We start from the raw sequence: 25,267 nt of genomic DNA, 5'->3' as shown, positions 1-25,267 counted from the left end.
CCGATACTAGCCAAGCGCTGCTGAACTTAAGAAGATGCAAAGTTTGCAACTCGAAGGGTGCTCCACGTGCTCGAGCTTCATCATCAGTTTAACTTCTATGCCGACTCTTACTTTTTTGAAAAGAAATTTGAGTTTTGCGGGGTTCACTTCACCTGCGACGATAGGTGGCTGCAGATGCGTGGAATTTTCTCGCCAGCGCTGCAAGTTATCATCACGTATTATACAGGGTGGGGCGTTTAAAATGTGACAGAGCAATAGTACTCGAACTATTGATGATACTCAAAAAAGTTTCAGACAAAAGTTACATTGTTCGAGAAGGCCGTTATACTGGTCCATCTTATTTCTTTTTCGGTGGAGGCGCTGAAGCTACGTTAAGGTCAACGCAGCTAGATATTTCGGTCGTGCATATTTTACAGAACTGTTTAGTAAGGTACACCGAAATCATTGAAGATACAACCATGCCTTTTTTCCGTGTATGCTATATTGCAAGCATAGTCTCCGTCGAAAACTTGACCTGACCCTGAACTATCTTGATTTATTTTGCAACTGTTTATTGGGAGCGCAAAGTTTATCTAATTTTTGAAGCAATTTAAAAAAAAAATTGATATATACAAGGGGAGGCCACGACGTTCGGATCAAGGATTTGCCTTAAACTTTGTACACTTTCAATAGTCCATTGGGACAGCATAATGTGCAAGTAGTAGGGCGTACTACCCATACGTTTTTGCAAAAATCGGAAGAGAAGTCTTATGCATCGAAGATGTATCGGTGCGTTGCGGTCATGAGCACGAGATGGTAGCAGTAGAGTGGTTAGCGTTCAAGCTTTATGATCGCTGGATCGAGTCCCGCTCATTTTTTCTTCTACCTGTTTACTTATTTTTTCAACACTGTTCATATTATTTAATGTATAATGCAATTCGAAAGTAATTAATGAAAAACTACGTGTACTTGTATGAGTTTTTATTGAATTTCCAATGTTATTCGGTTGTTTCAAATTTTCATTATTACAACAATTATTATCTTAATAACTATCGTTAAGTAAACTACCAAACGCATCATGTTTGCCTCAAAGTGTACGCCTTTCCTGATCAGTAAAATCCCTTATACAGTCGACTCTCTGATTAGGATCTCTCTCAATAGGGCCGCTGCCCCTCAAAAGAGCTCAGCAGCTTCCCCCACTATTCCAGTTGAACAGAGCGTAGCCGCAATTTTGCGAGATACTCTCGCAATAGGGCTGGCAACAAAACGTGAGATGTTGGAAGACAATAGCCTAGTTGTTATGGACTTTTGTCGTCCCTATTGCGAGAGTCTTAGTTCAAAGCGTCATAAGTGCACGTCAAGCTCGTTAGTGGGGGTATGCTAATTCTTTCAAATATCCTCCCCTATACCCCCATGACCGACCCTATTGTGATAGTCGATTGTACCTACAGTCGGGTAAGGTAACCGGAACTACTTTGCACCTGAATGCTTTGACCTGCAAACACAGATCACAAACAACAAGGGGAGGACCAGGCTTCGACCTGGGTTCTATTTTTGTAGGGCCGATGTAATAGAACAACCTCATTCGGCAGTTAATTTGTGTAGCGATGAGACCTTGTTAATCTAGCAAGAACGAATAGTACACGTGCGTGTTTATCGAAAATCACAAGCAGTTATTTACATTTTTACTGCAAAAATGGGGGTGACTCCCGATTCCTCGACTCCTACAGATGATGAATGTCATGAAGATTCAATGCATAAAGCAGTTTCAAAACGTCGGTTGAAAAATGCGTTCGTGTACTGTGATAGTTTCCCACAGGAAGCGGACCTTATCGATACAGAATCATCAGCAATGATTTCTGGAGATGCAATGGCAATTGGAGAAGAACTGTATCGGTCTACCGTCGAAATGTTAGGAGAAAAGATACTGGTCACTAACGAGGTCCTCCTTCGTTTCGACAAAGCAGATAAAGAACGTATATCGCGTAAAGTTGAACGAGATTTTTCTGACAACGAGGATTATGAGCTAGCCAAAAAGAATGAGGCTGAAGTCAGTAACGTTAACGTAACGAAACGGTAGGGAAAAAGTCGTTACGGCACAATTTCAGAATGAGTTTGAAGGAGTTGCTTTTCAAAATAAGAGTAACGATTTTTCCTAAACATGCATCGTTACAGTAACGTTACGAACTTCACCCTCGAATAGAAGGCAACAATAGACGGATACATTTCATTGAAGACAAAAATAAAAGTAGGGAGACTAGCAAAAGTACTCCCCACGTAGAATCTACAAACTCACCAGATAGAAGGATCTCAAAGTTTAAAAAGAAAGGACGATTTGAGGAGATGGGATGAAAACACAAATATTAGAGAAATAACAATGGATAAGTACTCAAGAATTAATTCGGAGACCAATGACCGCTTCGCAAAGGCTCACAAAAATTACCAGCAGGTAACTGTAAATTTTTATCACTTCGCATCTCATTTTTTTTTATCTTCAACAACCGTATTTGAAGAACAAATTATGATGATGAAGTGAAACTTCGATTTTATTTCTCAGGACAACAACAGAGAACTTACAGTAGTGGGCTTTGGCAGCTGCAGGCCAATTTCAATCGTAGGACTTCTTCTTTAAAGCATCACTTTCATATGTAAAAAAAATTCAAACAACGGCACAGAATTCGGCTGAGGAAGGTCACGGGATATGTGAATAATAAGGAATCTGTGACTTGGAAGAAACATGAGAAGCCGCAAGGAAGTTTCACCTGCAGACGAAGGCAATTGTCATAAATTTTGGCAAAAAATTTGTGAATAATACAGACCAGGCGGGTTGCCAGTGCCAGTGAACTTATGACGGAACATTCACCAAGAAAACTTCAAAAACTGTGTTCATTGAAAGGCGCGATATGAAAAAGGTATAATACACGACAGAATACGCGATGACGTTGTCTGGTGAATTATTGGCGCAAGTGTTTTTGTGCTGACAAGAAGCCACAGGAAACTTTAGTTCAAGAATTCAAAAGACTGTTGATAATTTAACAAAATACCATCCAACTGTCGGTATAACATTAAGTTCAAAATCTGAGAATCGTACCACGCAGCTGTATAGTTCGTTTCTACCAAACGTTATGCTTCCTTTGACGGAGAAAGAAAAATTCTTGGGAGGGGGGTGGGGGGTGGGGGAAACGAATCCTGGTTTATACGATGAAATCCTTACCGATGACGCAGGTCGTGAAACTTGTACGATTGGAGTCCTATCCCCGAAATGTACACCAATTTGCCAACCGTGCGACGTCTATTTCTATAGGAAAATTAAAATCTTTATCAAGCGTCTTCAAAACTGTTCATATTTGATTGAAAACGGACGAGAAATTGCTTCTCGTGAAAATTCTATTAAAATATATTCTATCGTACATCACCAATTATCAGCATCGATATTTAGAGAGATGTTGCATTAGAAATGGTTTGCATTCAACTTATCCGAAGAAAGTGAAACTTTTCAACATGTCAACAAGATTTGCTTTCCATAGAAACTCTGGAGATTCTTTGTGCATACGGAAAAATTGCATTAATTCGATGTAGTAGATGCCGGTTTAATTTCTGTCTCCGTTTCTCTAAGACAAATATCATCCTGCAACCTGTAATACCGAATGCACATCCGACGATTAATTGCATATGCATTACCCTTATGTTTCGACATATTCTACTCATTGTATTATTGTATAGTTATTTACACGTTTATTTATCGATGCTTGATTTGGGCTTTCCAAGCATGGCACTCCCCTTGTCCTTTGTGACCTGTCTCTGTCTGCAGGTCAAAGCAGTTCCGGGTACCTTACCCGATTGTAAGTAGAGTAATAACACTTAGTAAACAGCCATATAAGATTGGAAATTCAATAAAAATTTATGCAAATACACATAATTTTTCATTATATTACCATTGAATTGTACATATGTGAAAAAATATGACCAATGTTGAAAGATAAATAAAAATATTTTTCAAATGTGAGTGGGACTCTATCCAGCGATCACAAAGCTTGAAGGCGAACCACTCGGCCGCTGTCATCTCATACTGATGACGACAACACACCTATACATATTCGACGCATAAAACCTCTCTTGCGATTTTCGTGAAAATGACTCAGTAATACGGCCTACTACTTGCATATTATGTTGTCCCAATGGACTACTAAAAGAGCACAAGGTTTGAAGAAAATCCGTGAACCGAACGTCGTGGCCTCCACTTCATAGTAAAAAAATTACATAGAATGTTCATGTTAGGTATAATTAGTAAGTTTTAAATAGAATTTCATTTATTGATTTTCTCCAAAAAAAAACTATTGTTCAGATTCTGCATTGCAGGCGTAGATTTGTAAAATTTGTGCGAAAGTAATCACGCAGCCTTGAAAATTATTTTCTACAACGCGAGCAAGTTTTACGAAATTTTCCATGCGTGTTTTTTGTACACAAAGTACCCGTTTCTACGACGGTCGTGTGATTTTGCGAATGCATATGCGCGAATTACTGAGAAGAGCACTTTTAAGTCCTAGGACTTGAAGAGTGAAAATTGGCCTTTTCTGTATTGCGCGCATCCGCTGTTGCAAACAAATCTGACAGTATGCTACCCTGAACTCAATTTCGTGATTCCTAACAAAACTCGTAACATACTCTTGTTGTATAATAGTAGATTGTGCACCAAGGGAGTAAGATGGCCATTTTAAGGCCGAGGGCGATTCTTTGAGTACGAGTCGCTATATACACTTCGCGCGCTCGGCTACGACTCGTACTGAAAAAATCGCCCGAGGCCTTAAAATGGCTTACTCCCGAGGTGCACACGATACTTTATATACCCCCTGCCATGTTCTCCGAGCTTCTCTGCTCGGGAAGTTGGCACGTATGTGGAACTTTTATTTTATCAGTCAGACCCCACGGGGTCCATAATACCCCGACAGATCCATCACACCTTACAGGACATATCCCATGGGCTCGTATACCATTCAACCCAAACTCAACCGAACCACGCGTCCCAAAGACCAAAAAAAAAACAACTTCCACTTTTAAGCCCTGAGAATCCGAGGAGCGAGTAAAAGTCGTTTTTACTCCCTAGGACTTGAAAGTACTACTTTACTCCCTGTTCGGAGGCATCTAAAAGCGAGGAAAACACGCCAGTGGTTTATAAAAAATCTTGTGCAACAAGGAGACAATGGTCCGAAAATATCGAGTTTGCCTCCTTGTTACACAATATACTATTTCGCGCCATACAAGTATTTTACCTTGAGCTTTGTGATGGATTTTATACCTTACACAGCGAACGTTCCCTGAAATTTTTTTTTTCGTCTTGAAATTTCAATCAGTAAACTATGTAGAAAGTAACGCCAGTTATGTATTGAGAGCAATTATACCTTTAAAAATTTGCATGTCAAATAATTTTACTTAATATAAGAAATTGAAAGTCTTGGCAATACGAACTATGTGTAATTTTTACTGGCCTATCGATCCGTGAGATTGGAGACTAGAAAAAAAAACCGGATTGATTATGCTCATGTGAAAAGGCCCTATTATTCCTCAAAACCGCTGACATTTACCGTTCATGAGGGTAATTGGTGAATCGGAATTCACATAAGTTTTTGGGTTTAGTTTGGTGACATCAATCCTCTTTTTCTACAATTATTAAAAAACTCACCGCATTTTTATAGCTCACCGACAAGACAAGTACCATGTGTAGAGCTGTCTAGCTGCTTTACTCGGCACATATCCAAATATAACACTTCACCTTTCGGTTTAATAACCGCGTGTGCAGATACAGCGCATGGACCGATCGCGCGGAGATCTACGGACGACCGCACGCACCCACATACTACATACACAGTATAAAAAAACGCAACTAGATCGAAACACTTTGTCGAGATGAAAGTAATACACTGCACACTCTAGATCACCTATCAATATGAAATAAAAACTGATGCTGCTCGTATATCAAGGTAGTGTTATGTATCGAAGCAACATATCTTCTTAGTTTCCACCTGAAAAACGTGTTGTTCATAGCAAAAGAAATCCCCGCTGGAGAATGTCGCTTATATTTTAAACAATTGTCTAAGGTCATTCTCGGAATTCGAAGTACCCTCGATTAAATAATATGGAAGCGACATGATTTATGTCTTTTTTAAATTCCTATTACTCAGAATCAGCTGCGTTCAAAAATGTGAACTTGATTTTAGAAACATTTATGTAAATCATTTGACTCTATAAAAAAGCGCAATTCTAATATTCAGTGTAAAATCAATGGTTTAGCCACTAGAGATGTTCAAAGATGAATGTTTACGTAAATTTAACTTTCAAATATTCGAAGCTTATAACTTTCGAGACATTTTGGGATCCCGATCTCTCTCACTGGACACTTCTGTAAAGAATTTTATTCCCTGGAGAATGCTTCCAGGAGCAGATACGTATCACTAAATGTGGCTGTGGCTAACATTGATTGAGAACAATTGTCTAAAAAATAAATTCTATTCAATGTGATAATAATGGGAAAACATCGAGGTCCGCGAGTGACCTTTCCAAATTGGATTCAAGTGACATCCTCCGCCAGGATTTCTTTTGCTATGAACAACATGTTCTTCAGATGAGAACGAACATAATATTGCTTTCAAAACATCTCATTATGCATATAATGGTAATAATAATGATGATTATAATAACAATAGCAACAACAACAACACATCAACAACGACGACGACGTCGACGACGACGATGATGATGATAATGAAAACAACGATAACAACAACGGGACAAAACAAGAATAAGAACGGCGACAGTATTGATAGAATTAACAGTGATGGTGGTGTTGTGGATAGAAATGATTATATTGCTAGTGTAACTAACGATAATCTAATAAAAGAAAAGCATCAGAATTAGTTGCTCACGTCGATATCAATAAAAACAGATGGAGCGAGAGCAAGAACGCCAAGAATATAACGATAATGATACCATAAACACCAATTGCAGTGACATTGATACAAAATCGAGTACGACACACGAATCAATCAATTCCTCTCTGAATTTATCTTTTCACTCCTTCTACCCGTCTGTTCGCTCGTTAGTCTCTTTGATAGGAAAACCAAATGTTCGACTTCATGCACACAACATACTTATACTGATAATTGGGGCTGCACAATTTTGAAGCGAGAACCTTTGGTGAAACGAGGGCTTGTCGTGGTTCAAATGATATAATTAATTGCTGAGTCGCTTAGATCACTGGGTGGGTGTACATAAAATGCAAACAAAGACATCGCACAATATTAGATCAACAATTCGCGGCGGTAGCAAGGGATCAATGCCCGAATGCGACTAGTTAAAGTGTCGTCGCTCTCCGACTGACCGGCGGCAGAGCCATGGCAAGGCTCGTAACAGCTACAACAGGGTAGGTCCGCGCCCTTTCCACCAAATCTACGATACTTGCGCCTATGACACGAGCGTCATCTGGCGCCGTTTCGATGAACTGCTATTCACCCCTGCGACCATAGTTGCCGTTAATCAACCACGAACCATACGTCGCACACTGGAACAGCCCCCTGACACTCACCACTGCTCGCATACTAAAAAATTGTACGCGTTTTGTCCTCGTTTTGTAGTTCCTCTACGTGGCGCGAGTAGACTTCTGACACGCTCGCTGCCCTCGCTGACCGCACGCAAGCTTGTCAGACAACTACTAGTGCCACTAATGGTGGAGATTGGCGGCAGAATCGAGGGATATTTTGCGAACCACTTTTAGCAGTGTGTGTTAGGGGGCTGCTCTGGAATTACTGGTGTTGACCAGCCCCCTGACCCTGGACTAGATTCTCTTATAGCAGGGCGTCCGCGTTAATGCCTCCCGCCACTACGTGCTAGAAGTCGTCTGATCTACCCCTTCCACTCCCCAGCCCCCATTAATCTGCTCTCTGCGTAGTTTCCATTCTTCGTATAACCAATAGAGACGGCATCGTGAGCAGTTGACTACTAACGCCACGTAGTGGCGAGGTACATTAACGGGGACTCGGTATACCCACTAATACCCAGCAGTGTTAAGGGGCTGATGTTGACTGAAGATCATGGCTCTTGTATTGACCCGGAGTGTGTTTCGGTAACCTACCATTAGTACAGAGGCGCTGTAATCTAGTAGTAGTAATAAACACCTAACCTATTTCTTTTAGATTTGTTCAATGTGTAGTAGTTCACCAATTTTGTTCGTTAACAAATTCAGTTTGTGAATATGTTGAAATCTGTATAGAATAAAGTAAGTAAAAATTAAATGTAACCTTGGAGTTCAAAATTCATGTTATTTATTAGGGTTCAAAAACGTTCGTACACGCTATAATAAATCAGAACAGCACTTGTATTTGAAATCAGTTTTATATTTTATAATCAAAACATAGCAAACAAACAAAATTACGGTACATTTTTTATCGGAACCAAGTCAATTCTTATGACCACACGACAGCAATCGCTGACGCTACTTGAAGCGTGCTCTTAGGGGCCATACTTAAATTACGTAACAAACGTAAGGGCGGGGAGGGGTCAGACTCGATTGTTACACTTTGTTACGATACGGGGAGAGGGTCTTTCGGTGCTTGTACGTAATTTTTTGAATTGAATGTAAAATTTTTTGATAATTAATAAAAAAATTCAAACTGAATTCCCGCGCCAGATTCTGTTGTAGCCAAACCTTTAACATTTTCAAACTAGCGCGCTGCGGTAGCTCTTGGCATTAGATCACTCAACTTACAGTAATTAAAACACTTAATAATTAATTAATAATTAATAAATAAAAGAATAATCAAAAATACAAATGATTTTAATAAAATTTTATGCTATTTCGTTATTTGATTCCGAAAAATTACGTACAATTTGGGACGGGGGGAGGGGGGGTTGACATTTTGTTATGATCTGATACACAGGGGGGGTAGGGGTTGAAAAGTTCTTCAAATTCCGTTACGTAATTTAAGTACGGCCCCTTATATTACAAGGGCTTGTTTACGTTGGGGTACTACGAGATTGCAGCGCTCTAACTTTGCGGCCAATTTCCAAAACTTTTGAGCTTCAACAAGAAACCCATCCCCACCTATACACTTAAACGATAGACAATAGACTGAGCACTATGAGCACTCCTCCCATAATGGGCACTGAAGCCGTTGCTGGGGCCGGATTCCGAACATCAAGCGAGTTCGAATTAGTTCTACGGTTTTCCGCTCTCCATACTATTATTAAAGTCGATGGTTAATGAACATCACGGTCGATACAGAGCTTATCGATGTTAAATATTATTACGAAGTGGCATATGCTGTTGATAGAGGGCGATAGCTAAGAAAGGAGAGAAAAATAGATGTTCAGAACTAAAAACCGTAGAACTCACTAACTCGAACTCGCTTGATGTTCGGAATCCGGCCCCTGAAGCTAACATATACAGCAAAGAGATATGTCGGGAGTACTCCTTTCTCTCTTCTATCGGCCCCATGGCGGGGGACAAGGGAACAATTAAAAGTAGAAAAGTCATGGATATAGGCCAGTGGCGGAGCTGCGGTATAAACATTTTTTATCCTGCAGACTAAATTTACATGGTAAGATCCATTAGCAGGTTGTTGATTGTAGGGCACTGCCGTCACCCCCGTGCCCTCTTCCTTGCTTTAAAATGATAACCGCTGCTAACCTGTCTAGCAATCTTCCACTCAACGCCCTACATTTTTTTGGGACTTCAGCGCTACCTATAGGAACTACCGGTTACTTAACGAGTATTTTCGGACAACAGGTTCGTTGTCCGTGCTTCTCTCTTCAAATGAGTTTGCTTTTCATGTTTTTACCCCAAATCCCGATATCTCTGGAACAAGTGCTGTTTATATACGATGAGTACTGAACCGTGTCTACTCTAGCTCGGTTCTAAGATTTCGGTGTGATTCATTTTGGAAATATTTGTTCCCTCGTTGTTCAGCAAACCAGTAGGGATATTATTGCATTGTGGAAGGGGAGACCGATAGGGAGTAGCCATACTGTAGAAATCAACAAATCTCTTTTATTGGGCAAGTGGGACACAAGAACCACCACCACAGCAGCAGCAGCAGCAGCAACAACAGCAGGAACAACACAACAACAACAACAACAACAACACAAATGAGATTGTCGATCACATATTTGGAAACAAGCATACAAGCATTTGTTCTGAATAATCAATTTCGCGGAGGTAGATTTAACCTTAGTAAATTTGGCTTGATTTATTTGACACTTGTATGTTATTTGTCACAATCTCAATAGTCGTTCGCCTCGCAATTTCCTCGCTACCATCTCCACGTCTGTGTAAATTTCACGAACGATAGCTTGAAATAAGTCCATTCAATTTTTGCGGAAAAATTTTCAATTATTTCGTCTTAGTTTTCATTTGACAAATAATTATCAATGCCTGCAGAGTTTTGTACTTACAATCGAAATGTTAGTCTTACTTTAATTTGTTTCCACAATTGTACATACGAATTAAACCGAGCTGTGAAAGACTTCAATCCGGGTCTGCAAGCATTTTCTTTTTATTGTGCAAAAATGCATTTGAAATAGGTATGTCGTAACGGAAATCCTATGACAATGAAAGAAATACGGCGATGCTGACTTTTATGAGCAAGGATCTGGCTGATTCATCAGGAACAACGAATATGGCCAAGAGATGTCAGGGAGCTACCAGTTTTGGCTGATAACACTCAGTACCTAAAAAACATCAGAAAGGCATAATTGCTACTCGCTATCATATGCTAGGTAGAAAACACGAGATGGCTGCCCAAAGCAACACAGCTCTTTCCAACGATGGTTTTGACTGCGGTAAAAATAATCCAACTATTATTTACTGACTTACTAACTCCTTTCTAGACTTTGGTAGTCCATGTTGACAAATCAGTATCATTCACAAAAATTGCAATTTTAATTTATTCGTCAAAATTCAAAGTAATACAATGTAAACACTCTGAATCTCACAGAGATGAAACACCATCTGTACACGGGTATGAACTAGAAATAATACAATTATACATACGTACATACACACGCGTACATACATATAGGCATATGAAAAATACATTCAATAATATTTTTATAGACAAATATAACAAAGACGAAGAACATGCCAATGAATACCTATTTTAAAAACAATGATAGAGAGAGCATAGTTGATTACCCTTGGTTCTCAATAGCAAAAGTAATATTAAATAATAACAATAATAACAATAATCATAATAAATGATTTCGGATAGCCCATATAATCAAGCTATGAAAGCATGCACTCTTCATTTAGCCATTTCATAATCATTCTTTTTACAGTACATGTCTTAATTTTTAGAGTTTTTAGATTATTAGATGACAAGCTGAAATATTCAGCAACCATATATTTCGGGTTGTTTTTGTAGATTGTTCTCGTAACTTGTCGAACTGGCGCAAGTTGCTTCCTTGCACCTGATTGAAAACTGATGCGAGGTAGATCTCTTCCACATTCTTGTATTTAAAAATAATATTTTTGAAGTATAAAAATTACAGGGATTAAGCAAGGTTTGAAGTAGATAATTTTGAGTAACTTTTTTATCATTCTTTGTTGGAGATTAACTAATGGAGCCATAGTGTTTTCATAAGCCCCTCCCCCAAACGATCAAACCAAAGTTTGTGATACTGTTAAAAAGTATATGATAAATAGCGTGTAAAATATATGGAGCTGCACGTCTCAGTTTGCTAAAACGCATAAAAAATACCTAGTGTTTTTTCGAGTACATTATTCATATGCGCATCCATCTAATATTAAAATTGAAAATGATCCGTAAGTGGTTAAATTTTTCAACTCTTTATATTATATCACCTGAAATGCGTATGTTTATCTCATTTGGTGAGTTATTCTTGTAACAGCCACAAAGATGATGCATTCTGTCTTAGAGCTGTTCAACGATAATTTATTTTGGCAAAATCGTTTAATAACATTTCTGTAATTAGTGAGTCTTTTCTGGATTTTCAATTTCAAATTATTATAGTTTGTGTTCTCTACCAATAGGCAGTTGTAGCGACAAAGAAGTTCAAAAAATTGGGAATGCAAATGGTTCGATTCATCTGGTACCTCCAAGTTATCTCTATAATACAGGATCTGGCCAGACTACAAGGGATCTAGACCAAGAGCATAGCAACCAAGATCGTGCATCTGAGGATGAATTAGGACCCCTTCCATCCAATTGGGAGAAAGCCTACACTGACACTGGAGAAGTATATTTTATCGAGTAAGTAATACTGAAGGTTGTGAGAAATTTTGTAAAAATATATTGCATATGGTTTCCTCAAATAGGATGCTAGTCAACTTATTACCGTATATTATTCAAGTCATAACAGCGGCACGTCGCACTGGCTTGATCCAAGGTTGTCCAAATTTCAAAAACGTTCCCTAGAAGAATGTTTGGATGACGAGCTACCTTATGGGTGGGAAAAAATAGATGATACTTTGTACGGAACCTACTTTATCGACCATGTGAATCGGCGAACCCAATACGAGAACCCAGTACTCCAAGCCAAACGGGCTCAGCAGGGCGTGACAGACTGTAAAAGTTCAGTATTCACTAGAAACCCTGATAAATTAAAGGGGCTAAGAATACGTAGTACGCTGCTGAAAGGTACCAGAGGACTGGGTTTCACTATTGTCGGTGGAGATGACACTATTGAAGAATTCCTTCAGATAAAAAGTGTCGTGCCAAACGGACCAGCCTGGATAGATGGAAAGCTGCAGACTGGTAAGAGGGTCCAGAATTTATCCTATCACGAATCTTTTTTTTAATTATTATTATTATTATTATTATTATTTTATTATTTTTGACTGCGATACTACACAGCTACGATATATTCATCCACATCTGACAACAGCCTATTGGCATCTTCTTTTTTAAGGCGATGTTCTTGTTTATGTTAATGAAACCTGTGTTCTTGGATATACTCACAACGAAATGGTAAACGTGTTCAAATCTATTTCGAGTGGGGAGACTGTCACTATCGAGGTATGCCGTGGCTACCCACTGCCCTTTGATCCAAACGATCCCAATACTGAAGTGGTGACCACAATAGCAGTCAATGCTCCAGGTGAGTTGGTGTACATAATAAATAAAACAATTTTTCCGTGATGTCAGCCCGTGTCAATTGTAGTCACGTTCAGTCCAGCAATGTAAGTGATTCATACATGATTTATAAATTATACAAATATTGCATTTGCCCATGAGTACAAGCATTGGCCAAAGACAGTTAAGGACAGTCAGCCCAAAGCGAATACTTGTGATGCACCAAGGTGCCTGGATGGGCCTGGGAATAATTGCACTTACCATTGGTTAAAATCTTTTGTAATGTAAGTGAGTAATTGCAGTTACCTGAAATTTGGACCATGCCCTTTACTCACTTTTGTCTAGCACCATAAGGTCCGTAAAGCTGCCTGTCTTTAAAGTTCTATCAATGATACAATTGTTTCTACATATACAACCTATTATCAGCTGCCTACCATTTATCCCCAGATGTACCGATTGAGGATCCAACACTTTACATGGACATTAATCCTAGTATGCATTCTAATGATCGTTTCAACTATGTCGACGGAAACCTGTTACCAGTACATAAGATATCGAACAGTGAAAATCTGGCAACCACATCCGTCAATTCTATGCCTGATCTCTGTATTTCTGATAAAGTTACAACCATAAAGCGGCCAAATAGTACAGACATACTACTGGGAGAAAGTGTGAATGAGGACAATGGCGATGAATATATGGTGGGACGAGATGTACAGCAGGAAAATAATGAGGGGGATGAAGAAGTCGGAGAAGACGAATCTAGACCTTACAAGGAACGACAACAGCCTCCGGTAACACCTGCCAAGCCCGAGTTTCTTAGCATATTGATTGTAAAAGGTACAATGGGGTTTGGTTTCACGATAGCAGACTCGGCACATGGACAGAAAGTGAAAAAGATCTTGGACCGGCAGCGCTGTAAAAATTTGATGGAAGGTGATATATTGGTTGATATAAATGTGACAAATGTAAGAAACATGTGCCATTCAGAGGTTGTGCAAGTGCTCAAGGATTGCCCAAGGAACAAAGAAGCCCTTATCCATGTCCAGAGAACCCACAGGATTAAGGATAAGAAGGACAGAAATTCGGCAGAACTATTCAGGAGCAAAACACCGACTGCTGACCTCTATAGTACGCTATCAAAGACCATTCTGCCAAGTAGGCCAAAGACTCCGTTAGTTGATACAAGAACGACGGGGCATAGGCCAAAGACTCCCACCACTGCCAGCACCGAAATAGACAACTTGGGCTGGTCCACCGAAACTCGGGTGGATTCCAATTCCATAAATGGTCACCGTTATAGATACGCAGACTTAAGTGAGCCTGTGAACTACAAGGACACGCTGTACAGGGGGAATTTAACCATGCACTTGCCCGAGACCTTTGCTGCTCTTGCCAAATTGGATGATGAACCAGGTAGAAGTTCGGACAAGCCATGTTGGGGCGCCACGAAAGAGGATAGCCAAATTGACAAAGGTGGATCAAGGACTGATGTATACTCTGTCGATATTCCTCGTCTCGATGGATCACTGCACAAGCAGAATGGTGGACGAATTGTAGAATACAATTACGAAGAGCCGTACCTGGTGCAATCGCAACGACAATACACAGAACAACAGTTCGATTACCATCCCTATGGCATTGGCCAAGAACAAAATGTTGACACTGGCGAGATTTGGGAAAAGCGTAAGGAGACAACGAGCTTTGAGCACGAACAACCACACTCGGGTCCCCTTGCCAGGTACTTGAATTAATTTTTACTATTCGATCTTGTATTCAACATGGATCCAAATATCCACATTATCTATATTCAATCCGTTGTCAATATCATTTGATCCGTACCCAAACTTTGAACCAACAATACAGCATTCTATATTATGCAATCGTAACTTTCATTAATTATTTTTAATCAGGTACCACCAGCAATACGGGAGTGAATTACTTTGCCCTGTAACACCAGGTATCGAATGGGTCGAAATGCTGGTTACACTCGTGCGACAAAATACTGGATTTGGTTTTCGAATAGTCGGGGGTACAGAGGAAGGATCACAGGTTGGTTATTCGTCAGACATGCACATGCAATTTTCATACAAGAATTCTTATTTTTGGTCAATTGCATTATATTACGGCAATCAAGTTGATGTTGAAGCCAACTGTGGTAAACTCTTAGAGCATATAGTACTGGAGAGAGCCACCCATCCCATCCACCTTGCGAACTTACGTTACTCCATCTTTCTCACTTTGCATTTCGTTGGGAGAAAGAGACAGATTATAACCAACATATACCTCTCTCTCTCTCTTCTCTACCGCTATACTTTCTGTACACGCGAAGCTACCTCCAGTAGTATATGCTCTAAGGGTAGACTATACAGGGTTTTAACCATTTTCAAAGTGTACGCAATATTTCGATATACAAATCTGTATGCAGTCTCAGTGTCATGCTGCTAAATGCTTTTCGATTCAAAGCCTAATCATAAACCTGATCGTATTATGGTTAGCAGGTTTCGGTTGGACATATCGTCCCAGGTGGAGCTGCTGACCTGGACAATCGATTGATAACAGGTGACTTGATAATGTCAGTAGACGGGGAGAGTGTAATGAATTCTTCGCATCATCACGTTGTTCAACTCATGATAGCGGCAGCGCAGAATGGCCGAGTAACACTAGGTATTCGACGTCGCATCAACGTTCAGGAGACCCTCCATATGTCCTATGATCGTCACCAAAATGTACAATATCCATACGACATAACTGTGTCGCGCCTGGAGAACGAGGGTTTTGGATTCGTTATTATATCCTCACTGAACAAGGCTGGGTCGACAATTGGAAGGATTATTGAAGAATCACCCGCGGAAAGATGCGGCCAATTGAATGTTGGGGATCACATTCTAGCAGTTAATCATGTCGACATCACTAACGTATGCCATAAGGACATAGTCAATCTGATAAAAGACTCGGGTTACTCTGTGACACTGACAATAGGTTATCCCTTGGATGATTGTTGCAGTACTATGTCGTTATCACAAAAAGTGAGTATTTCCTCTCTTTTTCCAAACGGTCGCATTCTGTCTAAGATGAACGTCTGTGCAACTATACACGAAAATATATTTCAAATATTATGCCTTCACACTTTTTACTAAACTGCCTCTACGCTAAAGAAGATTTCGGCTAATGTGTGTATTATTATATGACGCATAACAAAACGGGTATGAACGAACACTTGACGTGAGTAGTTGATTTTCTTCTTTATCCACCTCTGTGAATCTGATGTGAGATATTTATTACTTTATATACATTTTTTTGTTTTTATATAGATGCCATGTCATACCGTAAATGTCTCTTGAAAGGGCCCCTTCTGAGCCATGCAAGCAATACCCTACGCCAACACTAGCACAACTGTTATCTGAGCTTAGCATAGCGGACAAATGCTGCAAACCAAAAGTTGTGCATGCGTTAGCGGAGAGAGCGACCACATGGCTCTTTCAAGAAACATTCACAGTATGTTTCTAATTTCTCTAGGTTCCTTCTTTCTTCCAACCATACCCAAGCACAAGCATTCGTATGGGTAAAAAAATAGAAATGAAAAATCTAATTATTCACAGGATGAAACAGCCGGAGATGGTGATGGCGGACAATACCATGCTGTCGAGTTGACAAGGGGTACTCGAGGGTTTGGATTTAGTATCCGAGGTGGACGAGAATTCCAAAACATGCCATTATTCGTTTTACAAATTGCGGAGAACGGGCCGGCGTCAGTCGACAGCAGGCTCAGGGTGAGTAATGGTTTGGTTCCTATCAACCGTTCACGGCGTAACTTATACCTTGTCGATACTAAAATTGAGAAATGATAATTATAGGTTGGTGATCAAATCATTGAAATAAACAGTATAAACACGAAGAACATGACACACACGGAAGCAATCGAGATCATTCGCAACGGTGGACCATCCGTTCGACTGTTGGTCAAACGAGGTTGCCAGATGCCTTCTGTTGTCGGTGCTCCACCTCATTTGTATGACATGAATATATGAAGAATGAATACATGTGTACTCACAAATTGAAGAAAATCAGAGATCAGGTTGAGCACTATAATCATTGGACATCAACTTGCTCCTAAAGAATCTTAAGAGAGAGTCCAGCAAATACGACTCCATGATGCGGCAAGTCTAACGTATATATTAGTGGTGTACAATTATGGACCTGTTGAAAGTCACCAACATCGTTTTCGGAGGCTTGATCAGATGGTAGCAGAAAACACCGGTGGTCTGCAATCGGTCAGAATCTATCTCCATAGGTGGACATACGCGTGACTGACGATATGCATATACATATGTGTACAGGGTGTTGCGCGAGAACTAATTTGCAAATTTCCTTCGTGGTACCCTCTGAAAAGTTTGTTTGGTTTGAAAGAAGGATTTTCTCCAAAGATGAGCGTTCTACATTATGTCTAACATTTTTTTTTTTAGAAAACGTTAAAAATTAAATGCGCGATATCTTAAACGTAATGTTCAACGCTCATCTGTTGAAAGAATCTTTCTTTCAACCCAAGCAAACTCTTGACAACCCGGTTGAATGGTTAGAAATCATGAGTCGAGCAACTTTCTATGTCAGTTTTAATCACAGGAAAAGCTTGTACCACATGTCCGATATAGCGATATAGACAACAGCATTAATCGCTAATTCTATACCTATATAAGGTTAGGGTGCTTCAGGAAAAAATAATTTGTAAATTTCCACCGTAACATGAGCGTTGTATGTTATGTTCAAGATGATGCTTATTCGATTTTTCAGTTTACTAAAAAAGTGAAAAGTCGAATGAGCGCTATCTTAGACATAACTTAAAACGCTCACCTCTGGAGAGAATCTGTCTTTCAACTCAAACAAACTTTTCAGATGGTGCCACGATGAACATTCGCAAATTGTTTCGTTTGTGCAACACTCTAGTATACATTCACAAAGCATAAATTCCATGGTGAAGAATAACAAAGACGGAGCCAAAGCCGACTTGTATCTTCTTAAATATCACAAAGGCCAGTTTATGTCATCATAGCGGCACTAATGAACATACAGTTTATCTATTTGATCTCATCACAGCTATATTACACAAAGTGATGGTTGTCGAAAATAAATTGGCAACTAAAAAAATTGGGTTTGCTGCTGCCTTAAGCGTAGCGACAGTCAAGCCCAATGTTGGCAGTATGATACTGGGGATTTCAAATTACCCAAGAACCGCTGCAAAAACTGCGATTTGATCGAAAAGGCAATCTGATGTTTGCTAGACTCTTCTTTGAGGGTCTTTACTTGTTGCTATTCTTGCCGCTCTCGCTTCTCCCCTCACAGTGTTGCAGACTAGTGCTATAACAAAAAGTCCTAGACAATGCCAGCAAATAGAAAAGCAGCAATTGTGACAGCAATTATTTATTAAATACTGATTCAATCCTTCAAATTGTACCTTCAGTATACGTCGAAACAAGTCTTGAATTTGTTACTTATCCCTGGCGCATGTGAAAATCAGTGAAGAATCTAATTTTTTATAATCAATGTTACATGGTAGACAAAGATAGAAACAACCGTTGGCAGTGTAATACTTTAGGACTGCATTAACTTGTTTCATTTTTTTAAGAGATTAAAGTTGAACAAAATTTAACATGGATTGGCTTTAATCCACTTAATCTATTAGTCTAGTGTGGAATTAGATGCAAACATAATTTATATCATAGGGTTGAGATCACCGACATAGTATTTAAGTATCCTAATTAATAAGTGACTGGCCATCTCATTATAAATTATGTTCACCCTACAGTTTTGATCTGGTTACAGCTTGCTCACATTGTCGCTTGCAATTCGATTGTACTACGCGATTGAATGAAAGTGTCATTAAATTTGTGCTACCGAGAACGCGTTGTTTAGCCTTTAAAATATTGTGATAGCTTCATAAAATTGTGCCTTTGATGTGTTTGATGCTCACATCGGTAGATTTTGAACATGGTTATAATGTTTTCATATTTTACTAAATTCTCCACAAAGTAAAAAACAGAAAAGTATTCACCGGATCGGTCGTAGCTGATAGAAAGCTATAGCATACACATATAATGTAATATGGATATTACCTGTGCAACTGATGAGCGGATATGATACATACATATTTTTATTTCACCTTAAGTTTATCTATGTATTTGGTAGCTCAAGTAAAGATATTATTTGGCCAGCCCTGGTATAGGAACCAAAACGTACTGAAACAATAGCGGATGTGTGACAAAAGCCATGTCTTAGCGTCTTGATTTTTGAAACGGACACACGCCTTGAAATGCCTTATCTGTATAGCATTTAGATTATTGGGTAAGATAAATCTTTGCAAACCTTGGAAACGGGGTATGACTGAGTTATTCGATAACATTACTGCACGAGCTGTATTATACGCTGTGCTGATTCAACTTGTTGGGCATTCGATTGGGTACACGAGTTTCTCATCTGTATGAGAATGGGTAAAGAAGAATTAGATGAGGGCAGGCCACGCGACTACCAACGCATATTACAGACATGTAGCCAAAGGAAAGGCCCACATTTGTCAGTCTCTATTGGTTTAACATAGTCTACCCAAATGCAGATCAGATTAAACAAAGCGGTTAGACTTCAGTGTATTGCACCCAATTGTAAGGTTTGGTAAATCTCAAACTGTATAAACACATTTGAATACATAAGAACATGGTACATGAGTATGTGACAGAGTCACACGCCATATTGCACATGCCTATTTAAACTATCATGGTTAAACATAAGTCTATATTGTCTACATGTACGGTCAATATCTCTTAAAAGTGCCGTTTCTGAGCCACATGGTCACCACCTACGCCAAAATAGATACAACGTTTGGTTCACATGATTTGTCCGTTAGGCCTGTGCAGGTAAAAGTTATGCATCTTTTGGCACAAGCGGCAAATGTATGGCTAGGAAGAAGTTCGTTGAAGATTGTATTTGTAGATTTTGAAATAGATTGTGTAACTTTCATTACTTGGCATTTTCGTACTTTAGACATGTCATTATGTCCAAGAATGATTATTCTGACCTATTCACTATCTCAGCAGCTATTATAGCTGTATTTTTTATTATTGCCAATACCAATTGTTAATTTCCATAAACAAAAACAAAGCTCTCTTTCCTTTCATGCTCAGCTGCAATTTTAACAAATAAGCCTTCTGATTGGGTAAATAATGAAAATGATATGAAATTGCAAATTGTCAAACAATCGAAGTTACACCAAAGGGTCACACAATCATTCAATACTACCAATCTACATTGTTCAGAGGTCCAGAAAAAAACGCATGATTATTTTTAAACGCAGTGATGATATATGTGGCTTAAAATATATCCTTTATTCATTCTTCCCGCAGCCTGTGCGATCCACTGTGTTGCTAGGCTAAATTGAGACCATATAACAGCCACTACGGGTTCTATTATTTAAACTCTAATAATAAGATAGGGTTTGCATCATTGTTACATTCAGAAATAATGGGACCAAGTCATACGTAAAAAATTAGGAAATCAATATTTTAATGTTAGAGTTCAGATATTTCCCGCTGAAATAAGTACTCTAAAACAATTGAGGAAAAATGCTAAAAGTTTTCCTGGTGTTCCAGAATCTTATCAAATTTTCAACTGTAGACAATGGCATAGCGCAACTTCAAACTAGACATCTTGGTATTGCATTACATTATGTAGATTCGTATTCCTTTGATAAGGAAAAATCCACTGTCTGCTGGAAGTAACCACTGATTTTAGTGTCGACGATAGGCATAATAAGAAAGATCAAGTTCTCACATTCATAAGAGCTAATTGCGAGAGAACTCCTTTTTTAGATCAACGTTACATAAGAGTTGTATTAATACTTGAGATGTGCAGATCGAGAGTTGTCATTTGTAAATTTGGCAAAAGCTATGCAGCAAATTTAATCAATTCCTTCTGAAATTAAGAAATACAGAACTAAGTGCAACAAATTTTAGTGGATTTACATTGCGCAAATGAAATTCAGCATATGTATGGATATAAATTCATATTGAAGGAGCTTAGAGTTAGCAGTACAGTGGCATTACCATAAATTAAGTCCACATTAATTTCAGTTTAGTAAGATTTTACTTTAAGCCTGCGAGTTTGAGACTGTTCTGAAAAGAATAAATATTTTTACGTGTATACCTGCATTCAACAGACATATTTTTCGTAAGCCTTGTTGTATGTAACTTTAATACGCACCTTCACTCCACTGCGCATTCTATCATTATGGACTGATAAGTTAACTTCATAATGTAGATATATCATGTTTGTCATGAATTATAATTTCGTGCATCTTCAAATCAGCCAGTTGCACATAGGAATTTATTGTGGCATACAATAAAGCTATTAATTTTGTAATCGCAAATGTGGGTTATATTTTTCCCCTTTCTTCTATTTTGTTTTGTGGCCTGACAAAGGTAAACCCCTCTTGGTAGGGGATAATCTATTTCAATTTGGACTATTGTTACATGACAGTATGATGTGATACGAAATCAAGCAATGTAAGTATCAATATGCATGAGAAGTTAGTAAGATTGAAATAAAGGTGTCGATTCGAAAACAGAGAAGAACATTGTTTACAAAAAGACAGAAGTCCGTAAAAACTGATACTTGAAAGCAAGACATGAATCTCACCTTCAATAATCGAAAATTTTTGGAAACATTTTTCGATAACTCGTTTTTCTATCAATCCGCACGTCTACGATTAGTGTATCAACACAATTTTGATAGAGATAGGTTTGTTCGTGCCACGGTCTTACATACAGGCTTGCGACTCAATAGAATTCCGATGGTAGAGAGTGGCTCCTCTGTTGAAGAAAAATCCAGATGAAGCTGCGATCGAGGGATGCATCAACATAACCTACAATGTTTGAATAAGCCACGGTCTTAGGATTCCACGCCCATGTGACGTGCGAGCGCGACTATCGTCATCCTTGTCGCACCGGGCATCCCTCGATCGCAGCGGCGCTAGCGGCTTGACACGTTAAGAGGCCCACGTCGAAACTCAGAGTCGCAAGACCTGTATGTAAGACCGTGGTTCGTGCTAGCTACACTTTCTACACTTTCGTGGGGAGTGTACACTTGCGCGTCCGTTTTAGCGGACGTGACGTCGGATGGCGCTGTTCGTTTTACAAATGTCACTAGACTTTCGTTTCACTTTGGCCGTGTTCGAAAATTGACTGACAGTACTGTCAGCAATCTTTTATCTCTTTTGCGCTGCCGAGTTCATGGACAGCTGTCTCTGTCCTAGGGAATTTTTAGTACTGGCAGTCAATTTACGAACACGGCCTAGACCAAGTGTAAAAAGTGTAAGAAGTGTAAATGGTTCAATTCGCACTAGGTTATGTAACGTGTGCAGAGCGAAGGAAGAGACGTGGGAACATGTGTGGCAGGTGTGTTCGGGTTTAGGACTCGAGAGGGGGTGGCAGGAGATGAGAGCGGCGGTGCTGGTGGAGGAGGGGCAGGGGAAAATTGGCTGAAAGGGATTGAGATGCGTTGGGGAGAATTAAGGGAGGGACAGGGGTGAATCGTAGAAAAGTGCTGCGGAAACGGAGCTCCTCAGAGGGTGTGTGTGGGCTGTAAGTGTGTGTGTAGATAGCGATTTTTTTTCTTGGCATACGTGCATTCTTTTTTCCCGCTAGAGTGAAGAGGTAATAGAAGTAGAAGTGATTGGTAAAAGGGCATGAAAAAGGATGTATGAGCAACGTTGTACAAAATTACATCTAGGTATAAATAGGGTTAAGCTAAATTCTGTAATAGGTTAAGAAATTAGACTGTAAGTATGTTTGTAAGCGGAGCGGGGGTCCGCATTTGTACCCCTATATCTGGGAAAATAAATTATTATTATATTATATATTTATGTAATTGGTTAAACTTGATTTGACAGCATCTCCAAAAAAAAACTGGCTGCCGCGTTGAAATCATTTTAAAATAACCATGATTTACGAACCCAGTCAATCGTAGTTTTGCAAAGAATCTTTCTTTAATATTAATTGTAAGCACAAATTTTTGGCTGATATCGCGATTGTTCACTTATTTTAATATTGGCGCATTTGGAGTTTGCTTCTTCATAGATATCTATGAAAAAGAAATAAAAATTGTGAAATGGAGATTGTTGTATTGTGTTACATGTATTACTGTTTATACTGTAAAAGAATTCCCCGTAGATGAACCAATAAATAAAATTTCTTGAAAATCTACTTTGAAGTACAATTCGTATTCGGAAGGATTGAATTTTTATTACAGAAATCCACGCGATGTCAAATTTGTTTTCCATCAGCAGAAAGTGATAAACATCTACATTTAAAGACAGAGGTTTAATGCGATAATGTGATAAAATTAATTAACGTGTTTGCTGTAAACGGTAAATTGCAGCTATCTTAAGCTTTCTTAAGATTTTTATTTTAAAACGCTGATGGAAAGACGACGGATACGTTCAACTACATTTTGCTTCTGCCCCTCTCCACCCTGTGGCTGCATGTTTCTGCAGTGTTACCCATACCAGAAACGGATTCCGTTCTTCAATTCTCTGTTCAGTTATCAACAATTCAACACACCTGTTAGTCACGGTAATTATTTCTATGTCCTTTTTTTTGTCGGTGTTTGTGGTTTTGAAGTTTTATTCTTCGTCGGACATTTTGTAGATTCACTCCAGGTGGAGCAGCCTGGCTGTTGTCCGATGTCTTCTGTCCTTGGTTCGTCACTGTCGGAAGAAGTAAATCGAATATTTCCGATTCTCTGAATATCTTCAAATTTTTTTTCATAAGTATCCTGATCGAGGCCCAATCATCCTGGGAACTGTTGGAAATTTCGAAACTGGCATCAATCATTGAGTCGTGTGTGACACTGCTTGTAGTACATTTCTTGTGTTTGGTGAACGATGAAGGAAATTCTAGGCGTATGCGATTAAACGGATAAAAAAATAGGTGAATTTTGGGATTTTATAATTCAACAATTAACAATTCAATTCGGATGGCGTTCCTTTCATTCAATGGTATGTAGATATGATTATACATTTTTTTTATACATGAAAAAAACCCCAATCGGTTTGAATAATTGGTTATCGTTTGTTATAATATATACGGAAACCGAAAATGTCCGAAATTCAATTAAGTATAACTCTAAAAATATTGATTATATAAAAAAAAGTCGCAGATAAGAAAGGTTCAGTTTTGAGTGAAATTTAACGCCAAAATATGGAAAAAGTTATAGAGGCCACTTAAAATTCTTGAAAACTCAAAAAAACATTAGTTTTCAAGATTTTTCAAGAACGGTTTAATTTTTTTGGCTAAAACTTTTACAGGATATTTCTACTTTGGTGTTCAAAAACTTGTAAATGGGCCTGGATTGGATTTCATAAGCATTAAAACATTTTTAATTTTGTGATCCACAAGAGTTACGTAATATATTTTATGATACAGTTGTTTATTTCGTAGCTATACTTGACACAGGGATAATTTCATATCAATCAAACTTTGAACGTTGATTAACATATAAATGCATTTGCGAATTTTGTGCAACAGAGCCTTTTTATAGAGCGTTCAATATTAAAATATGTATTTTTCATTATTGTCGGTATACAGGGTTTGTCTGGAAAGTAGTAGGACTGAATTTTCTCCGCCCAGACAGAGCGACAGAGGGGGACCTGTTCGCATGGGTCAGGTTGCGGGGAGTCTTAGCTAATCAGCGCAATGGTCCCCAATCGCCTTTGAGCCTTTCCGGAGCGTAGGTCGATTTTAAAGCGAATCCCAGTCAAGGTGCCTCGTCACGACCTCTTGAATGGCCTGGACCGAGACGTGGTGTCGCCCTTTAGGAACCCGTTTGAGTCAGGGGAAGAGACAGAAGTCTGGGGGAGCTACGTCTGGGCGGTAGGGTGGCTGGAGACTTTGATCATTTCATGGGTTGCACTCGCGGTTTTATCGAGTTCGATGCAAGACTTGATTGCGCAATGCTGCTCGATTACACGGTTCATCGTGAAGCGCGACGAGACACCTTGACTGGGGTTCACTTTAAAATCGACCTATACTCTGGAAAGGCTGGAAGGCGATTGGGGATCTGTGCGCTGCTCAACTAATACCCGTATTCATAATCCTTCGTTGAAGAACAAGGATTCCTTGGAATAATCTGGATATGATGACTTGCAGCGTAGATTGGCGAGA

General features: G+C 39.1%; 2 protein-coding genes and 1 long non-coding RNA gene across 15 annotated transcripts in view; 1 reads left to right on the top strand and 2 right to left on the bottom strand.

Annotated features, from left to right (window-relative positions):
• Positions 1-7,348, bottom strand: part of LOC124183263 (muscle calcium channel subunit alpha-1) — a 77,002-nt gene extending 69,654 nt beyond the window's left edge. Inside the window, exons 1-2 of one of the 4 annotated variants that reach the window (XM_046571526.1) lie at positions 7,166-7,348; positions 5,660-5,906 (exon numbers count right to left, since the gene is read on the bottom strand). The gene's annotated coding sequence lies outside the window, so the exon portion shown is untranslated. Of the gene's footprint in view, positions 1-3,193; positions 3,268-5,659; positions 6,000-7,124 lie in introns of those variants that run through there. The other 3 variants (XM_046571530.1, XM_046571529.1, XM_046571527.1) reach the window with 3 other exon arrangements.
• A 2,421-nt stretch (positions 7,349-9,769) lies between these two features.
• LOC124183500 (membrane-associated guanylate kinase, WW and PDZ domain-containing protein 1-like) lies at positions 9,770-20,789 on the top strand. Of its 9 annotated transcripts, none has more exons than XR_006870991.1 (10): positions 9,770-10,809; positions 12,020-12,239; positions 12,340-12,743; positions 12,898-13,086; positions 13,509-14,802; positions 14,975-15,113; positions 15,560-16,090; positions 16,220-16,286; positions 16,376-16,559; positions 16,664-16,765. XR_006870991.1 is itself a non-coding variant. In XM_046572088.1 (10 exons), the coding sequence occupies exons 1-10, from the start codon at positions 10,740-10,742 to the stop codon at positions 17,090-17,092; spliced, it is 3,114 nt and encodes a 1,037-aa protein (XP_046428044.1). In that variant the 5' UTR covers positions 9,771-10,739; the 3' UTR covers positions 17,093-20,789. The 9 variants fall into 9 exon arrangements, 8 of the variants coding, with proteins under 8 accessions (XP_046428047.1, XP_046428045.1, XP_046428048.1 ...); XM_046572088.1 differs by lacking the exons at positions 16,220-16,286; positions 16,376-16,559 and adding an exon at positions 16,919-20,789 and having other exon boundaries at positions 9,771-10,809; positions 15,563-15,623; positions 15,699-16,090; positions 16,664-16,834; XM_046572087.1 differs by lacking the exons at positions 16,220-16,286; positions 16,376-16,559 and adding an exon at positions 16,919-20,789 and having other exon boundaries at positions 9,771-10,809; positions 15,560-15,623; positions 15,699-16,090; positions 16,664-16,834.
• Positions 20,790-21,204: 415 nt separating this feature from the next.
• On the bottom strand, positions 21,205-21,857 carry LOC124183502. 2 transcript variants are annotated; one of them, XR_006870993.1, is made up of 2 exons: positions 21,744-21,857; positions 21,205-21,536 (listed from the first exon to the last, which is right to left on the bottom strand). It is a non-coding gene; the product is annotated as an uncharacterized LOC124183502 (long non-coding RNA). The 2 variants fall into 2 exon arrangements; XR_006870992.1 differs by having other exon boundaries at positions 21,205-21,552; positions 21,744-21,851.
• Between the last annotated feature and the right edge of the window lie 3,410 nt (positions 21,858-25,267).

Source organism: Neodiprion fabricii, chromosome 5, assembly GCF_021155785.1.
Source record: "Neodiprion fabricii isolate iyNeoFabr1 chromosome 5, iyNeoFabr1.1, whole genome shotgun sequence".
Lineage (NCBI taxonomy): Eukaryota > Metazoa > Arthropoda > Insecta > Hymenoptera > Diprionidae > Neodiprion > Neodiprion fabricii.
Note: the sequence above shows the minus strand (reverse complement) of the source record. Positions and strands in the feature narration are given on the sequence as shown.

Excerpts from the sequence above, each read along its gene's own strand:
- LOC124183500 (XM_046572083.1), top strand. The coding sequence starts at position 10,740 with ATGCTAGGTAGAAAACACGAGATGGCTGCCCAAAGCAACACAGCTCTT. Across the intron at positions 10,810-12,019 it reads CAACGATGGTTTTGACTGCG|GCAGTTGTAGCGACAAAGAA; the intron begins GTAAAAATAATC and ends CTCTACCAATAG. Across the intron at positions 16,091-16,663 it reads CTATGTCGTTATCACAAAAA|GATGAAACAGCCGGAGATGG; the intron begins GTGAGTATTTCC and ends AATTATTCACAG.